Raw genomic sequence first — 6,361 nt, 5'->3', positions numbered from 1 at the left:
GGGTGTAGGTGTAGCAGGACAGCATACATGTGTATCTGGTCTGGCTGGGTTGGGGAGTGGGTAGGTCTGGTGTGCCAGTGTGTATATGTGTGTGTACAGAGGGGCCTGATGTGGCTGGGTGGGCGTGTGTGTGTGTGTGTGTGTGCAGGGGGCCTGGCGTGGATATTTGGGAATGTGTGTGTGGGTATATGTGTGTGTGAGGGTCTAGCAAGGCAAAGTCTGTGTGTGTGCGCATGTGCAGAGGGCCTAGCACGACTGTGTGAGAATGTGGGTGTGTGTTTGTGTCAGGGTCTGGCAAGGCAGTGTGTGTGCTTTGGGTATGTTTGTGGCAGTATGTGTATGTACATGCAGGAGGGCCTGGCGTGGCAGCATATGTGCTTTGTGCATGTGTGTATGTGCATGTGTGTGCCTGGTAGTGTGTGTGTATGCACGTAGGGGGGGCAACATGAGTGTGCGTGTGTGGCTGCCTATGTGTTGGGCATGGTGGCATGCGTGTGCGCATCCCCGTGCATTCACTTGTTTGCACAGTTGAGTCTCGGGGCTCTGGGATGGGGCTGGGTCAGACCCCCCCTGGCCCAGCCCCTACCTCCTCTGTCAGCCGCCCCTCACCCCTGCCCTGCTCTGCCCTCCCCACAGCGCTTCTTCCAGGTGGTCAGCTACATGGTGGACGCGGAGAACAGGGACAAGTGGGAGGACGCACAGCAGGTGAGCTGCCTGCCAGGGGTGCCAGGGCTCCCGCTGGGCAGGGAGGAGGCGCACAGGCTGGCAGGAGGAGGGGGAGGCTGGGGCCCTTGTCTGGAGGGGACCTGGGGTGACAGCTTTGCTTGGAGCACTGGGCAGGGGTCTGTGGCCCTGGGGAAGTGCAGAGGGTTGGGTGGAAGCCTTGCCCTCCTCCCCGTAGGTCTGCTGGAAGCAGGAGGGTGGAGGGGAAGCCAGGGGGTAAGGGTCTCTGACCAGGCGGGCTGGGCAGGGACAAGGCAGGTTGGCTGTCCCTGCCATGGCACCATGGAAGTGGGCATCCCCTGCTTAGAGCCCTGCATGCAGGTGCCCAGAGCCTGGCACTTCCTGGACACACTCAGAGGGGCTGTGGGGTCAGAGGCTTCCCAAGCCCGGCCAGAGAGGTCAGGGCCAATGCTCGAGCAGGAAGATCCCCCTTGCTCATGCCCAGGGATGGCAGGGGCCATCCTCAGGATCCCACCCCATGCCCTTGGCCAGGAAGACCCAGCTACAGCTGCCCTGTTCTCGCTGCATCCACAGGTCTCCCCCGGCTCTGTGCACCTGATGAAGGTGGTGGAGGACTTCATCCACCTGGTGGGGGGTGCGCTCAAGGCCTTCCAGAGCTCCCTCATCGTCACCGACAACCTGGGTGAGTGGCCTGGGCCAGCGTGTTGCACACCCTCGGGGTGTGTCTGGGCAGACAGGAGAGGCCTGGGGATGAAGGATGGGGCAGGTGGGTCACACTTGAAGGGTTAACCGTGCTAGCTGGAGCAATGGGAGATGGAGGGGCTGGGCACTGCTCAGTGCCAGTGTGCCCAGGTGCTGGGAAGTGACCGCATGCCCCCGCTCTGCCCCTGGCAGTGATCAGCATCCAGAGGGAGCCCGTGTCGGCTGTGTCCAGCGACATCAACTTCCCCATGAAGGGGCGCCGGGGCATGAAGGACTGGGCCCGCACCTCTGAGGACAAGATCTTCATCCCCAAGGACATGCTGAGTCTCTCTTCCTCTGGTCAGTGGGGCTTTTGATGGGCACCTTCGAGGGCGGGTGGGCAGGTGCTGGCTCATGGGTACGAACATTGGTGTGCATGCTCCTGTTGTTCACATGTGTGTGTACAAGGGCGTTTGTGCATGCATGTGGAAGCAGGTGTGTGTGTGTGTGTGTGTGTGCAAGCCCCTGGGGAGCTCATACAGAGATGGACTGGGGCAGGTGAGGACGGGGCCTCTCTGCCTTCCCTGGCTCCTGGGGTGTAGGGAGCAGCAGGTGAGGGCTGGCAGCTCGTCCCAGGAGGACCCGCTATCCATGTGGTCATCTCTCCCTGCCCTCCCCCAGCAGCCAGGCTGGGGGTGAGGGGTAGGGGGCTGCACCCCAGCCGTGGGCACCGGCTCCATTCACAGCGATTCCTTACAGTCGTGTCCTCTGTGCAGAGATGGACGAGTCGTCGCACTTCGTGGTGGGGGCCATCCTGTACCGCACACTGGGGCTCATCTTACCTCCTCCCAGGTGGGTATGTGGCCGAAGCCAGGGTCAGGGGTGCCATGTCCAGGCCTTGTGGGTTGGAGACTCCAGCGAGGGGGCCAGGGCTTGCCCCAGTCGGCCCATTCAGGAGTCCCGAGTTGTTCGTGGAGGGCCCTGTGCCCTTGGGAGCCAGCCCCTGCCCTGTGCCTACTGACCCTGCCGGGCCCTGCGACCAGGTGCATGGCACCAACTGGCTCTGGATGAGGGCTCAAGTGTGGGTCAGAGAGCCTCAGGATGAGTACAGGATAGCATGGGGGCAGAGTGGGGTGCCAGGAGGAGAGTGGGCACCATCTGCTTGGGGATGAGCAGCCCATGGGTCCCCCTGCCCTCCCTTCTGCTGGGAAGGATCTGACAACTGGAGAGGAAGAGCGGGATGGAGAAGCAGAGCCGGGTGTGGGAGGTAAATCCGGTTGGGAACATGGGGGCTGAGAAACCGTCTGCACTTACAGGCATTCGCACACGCATGCGCCACGCAGGCAAGGCATGTGCTTGGGGACAGGGCCAATAGGGCACCGGCCACCCCCACCACACATCCAGGCAAAGGGCACACGTGATCTTGGGCCAAGAGGTGCGTGTTCTTCTGTGTGTACACGTACACCCAATAGCCCAGCACTAGCCAAGCTGAGCATATTTGCATGTGTGCACACCAGTGTCTGTACCAGAGCTGGGCTTACATGTGATCCCGTGTTGCTTGAGAGCAGCAACCAGGCCTGTGCCAGAGTCCAGGCACAGGGGCAGGACACTGGTGCTGTGGATGTCCAAATGGCCCCTGTGCCACCCGTGCTGTGTCCCATCCAGCACCCTCCTCTCTGCAGGTCCCCCCTGGCCGTAACATCCAAAGTGCTCACGGTGACGGTGCGCCCGCCGCCCAAGCCCACGGAGCCCCATGTCATGGTGGAGCTGTCCCATGTGATCAATGTAAGTGCTGTGCCAGGAGCAGGTGGGGGATGCTGGCATCCTCACCCTGGCAGGGGCTGGAGGGCTTCCCTAGCCCCTGAGTGCTACCCTCGCCCCTCATGCCTGCGCCACCTCCATCCCAGTCCACAGCCCCTTCCTACACTGAGGTCCTCCTCCAGTGACCCCGATCACCCCTCACAGCCCCCTTTCCCCTCAACCTGCACAGCTCGACTGATGCCCACTGCTTCTGAGCTGTAGCCCTCCTTGCTCTCCCTTGCCAGCCCCTTGGCAGTGCCCAGGAGATTGCTTGGAGCTCAGGGCATGGTATGAGTGGCTCTTGCTTGGCTTGGTGCAAGGGAGGCTTCAGTGCCAGGGGTCCCCAGTGTGGCAGTAGATGCCCCAGCCTCCCTGTACCCGCCCAGGGCAGGGGTGTCACCAACACGGTAGTAGCTACAGGCTGTGCTCAGGTCACAGATTGTGTCCCCATTGCCTCCTCCCAGCCGGAGCACGTAAGCCCAAAAGCAGGGCTACAGCCGGACCCTCCCCATGGGGTGGGGGTGGGACAGCCCTGCCTTGGGGTCTCTGTTCTCTGCTTACCAGCTCTCCCTGCCTGCAGGGCACCTCGCACCCGCAATGCGTCACCTGGGACTACTCCAAAATGTGAGTACAGCTCATGGCCTGCCATTGCCCCAGGGCAGGAGAGGAGGGGGGCATTTAGGAAGGGAGGCTGGGGGTAGCTCTGCAGGGAAGGGCAGCATGGGGTGAACTGAAATGAGGTACAGTGTACCCCAGGTCCCCTGCCCCTTGGAGCCCACCAGCCTTCACAGACCCATGCCCATTGGAGCACAGTGGAGCAAGCTGTTTCTTGGCCCCCTGGGCGGGCTGTGCTCCAGCCCCCCCTGGGCTTTGTCGGGGGCACCCTCACAGTCTGCCAGCCCCTTGCTTCCCCATGGTGCTGGCCATCTGGTCCCGAACCCTGGCAGGTGCCGGTGCCTGGGCCTGTTGCTGGGGCCTGGGCTCTGGCACCTTTGCAGGGCAGGTAACTGCATCGTAGCCTGCTCCAGGCTGGAGTCTGGGTGCTCTGGGGGGCGGGGGGGTGTCTGACCTGGTGCCAGGATCTTCCTGCCACAAAGCAAGGGATACAGGCATAGGCTGGGGCCATGACCCAGGTGCCTCCCCTCCTGGCAATGGCAGCAGGGCTGGCTATTGATGGGCGATGGGTATGGACATGGACGGGGCTGCCACCCAGCCTCCCCTCTGTCCCACCCTTTCTGGGCACGGCCATCCTGGGTGCTGCACCCCATGCTGAGAGGTGGGTGGACTGGGGGCATATGGGAAGAGCAGACACTTTTAGGGTGTCAGGGTGCTGCTCCAGTGTCTCATTAGGGACTTGGGGGTGGGCACAGCATGTGTTGGGGGGCAGCGGGCACAGGGTGAGAGGAGGGTGGGGTAGAGAGATCTGTTGCTGTGCAGCATGGGCTGCTCCTGGGTGCTGAGAGGCAGACCCCCCTCGTTCTCCCGCAAGGAGGGATGTGGCCCTATTTCTGCAACAGCAGCCTGTGCCGCAGCCAACCCCCTCTGCAGCCGCGGGTTAATTTGGCTAATACAGGGATTGATTGGTCTCCGCTTGCAGCCAGAGATTGATGCCTCCATCCTACCAGACACAATTCATTAGCGCGGCGCTGGGCAGGGACAGCGGCGACATAGGACAGAAGGCCACAGCGTGGGCGAACGGCGTCCTTGGGGAGGGGGTGACTATGACCAGGGCTAGGCCATGGGGGGGTGGGGATGGGGTTGCCCCTGTTGCACCCGTCTGCCAGCCTGGAGGCCTTAGTGTTTGCTCCCAGCGTGGCCTCCCCTCCCTGCTGCCTTCCTCCGGGTTGCCAGAGCAACCAGGGGATGTACCGCTGTCGGCCTTGGCATGCCGCAGCACCCGTGGCTGATGCTCCTCCCCACTCACCCACCACCCGCAGTGGCTGGGCACCCCCTTGTCTCCATAGAGGGGGCTGGGGACTGCCGGAGGGTGGCACAAGCTCACCGAGAGTATGGCAGGACCACAGCAGGCTGGTCCCAATGCAGCTCTGCTGGGCAGGGACTGGGGACAGTCGAGAGAGGTGGCTTGGCAGGTCTGTGATGCCCACCCCACTGCCACAGCCCCTACCCTGCATGGACCCAGGGCGTTAGGGCCCCCTCACAGTGCTGCTGAAGTCCGAATGGCCCTGCCTGGTCTGCCCCACGTGGCCTCGGCGATGGGGGTGCTGTGGCAGGGATGGGCCGGGACCTCGCTGGGCAAGGAGTGTGTTGTTGAGCCTTAGGCGGTGGGGCTCCAAGCACAGAGGCTGCCTGGGGACCAAGGGAGGGTGCATGGCACCCGCTGCCAGCCATCACTGCCACTGCCCTACCCTGCCCAGAAGCATCCAGCCCTCGGGTCTGAAACAGAGGCGGTGCTGCCCAGCTGGTTGGGGGTAGAGTCTTGCCCCAGCCTTTGCTGTGACAGCTCCTGGCACTAGCATACCTGGCAGCCCCGGGGTAGCTTCGGCCCCTTGCTGGACCTGGTGGTGCTGAATCCATCCGGACTCTGCAGTGCCTGGCACTTCCCAGCCATGGGCATGGGCTGTCAGTCAGGGAAGGTTACGTCGGCCAGGCCAGGAGCTGGGTTGCACCTACTGGGATGACCCTGGGCTTGGCTCAGAGGGTCTCCTGGCTCACGGCTCAGCTCCCCACTGGCTTTGCCTCTCAGATGCAGGGCCTGGTGTGCCCTTCCCTGCAGGGCCCCTTTGGCATCCAGGATTTTTAGGGTTGATTTTATTGCCTGGCTGTGTGGCGAGAGGCACAGCAGCTGTCCCGCTCGCGCTGGGAGGAATACGCTCTGGCAGTGCGTGTCTGTGTGGGTGCCAGGTCTCTGGAGGCCACTGGGTGATGGCTGAGCATGTGGGGAAGACGGTGCATTTGGAAACCACTGTCAGCCCTTGTGCATGGTAGCACTGATGCTGCCCAGAAGGGCTGGCAGCCCTTACTGGGTGGGCATTAGGTGTCCGGGTCAACTTGGAGATCCAGACATGAGAGAAGCTGATTCTCCCCATTGCCCGGGGGAGGGCCTTCCCTCACCACCTGCAGTTGGGGGCTCAGCATGGGACAGCCCCTGTGGCGGGTGCAGAGATCCCACCTCAGGAACACAGCTGGGTATTCGTATCCCTCCGCTGTTTCCACCACGTGAGGCGGGCCAGTAGGG

The 6,361-nt window shown here is 62.9% G+C and overlaps 1 protein-coding gene across 7 annotated transcripts in view; it reads left to right on the top strand.

Moving 5' to 3' along the window:
- ADGRB2 (adhesion G protein-coupled receptor B2) overlaps nucleotides 1-6,361 on the top strand; it is a 61,904-nt gene that overhangs the window by 31,090 nt on the left and 24,453 nt on the right. For all 7 annotated transcript variants that reach the window (XM_019512266.1, XM_019512269.1, XM_019512265.1 and 4 more), the window contains 6 exons: nucleotides 637-705; nucleotides 1,258-1,366; nucleotides 1,579-1,725; nucleotides 2,142-2,217; nucleotides 3,048-3,150; nucleotides 3,746-3,789. In XM_019512266.1, the coding sequence (XP_019367811.1) occupies nucleotides 637-705; nucleotides 1,258-1,366; nucleotides 1,579-1,725; nucleotides 2,142-2,217; nucleotides 3,048-3,150; nucleotides 3,746-3,789 (548 nt within the window). The remainder of the gene's footprint in view (nucleotides 1-636; nucleotides 706-1,257; nucleotides 1,367-1,578; nucleotides 1,726-2,141; nucleotides 2,218-3,047; nucleotides 3,151-3,745; nucleotides 3,790-6,361) is intronic.

Source organism: Gavialis gangeticus, unplaced genomic scaffold (genome assembly GCF_001723915.1).
Source record: "Gavialis gangeticus isolate Ggan-Ray unplaced genomic scaffold, GavGan_comp1, whole genome shotgun sequence".
Classification (NCBI taxonomy): Eukaryota; Metazoa; Chordata; order Crocodylia; family Gavialidae; genus Gavialis; species Gavialis gangeticus.
This window is presented reverse-complemented; position numbering and strand designations above follow the sequence as displayed.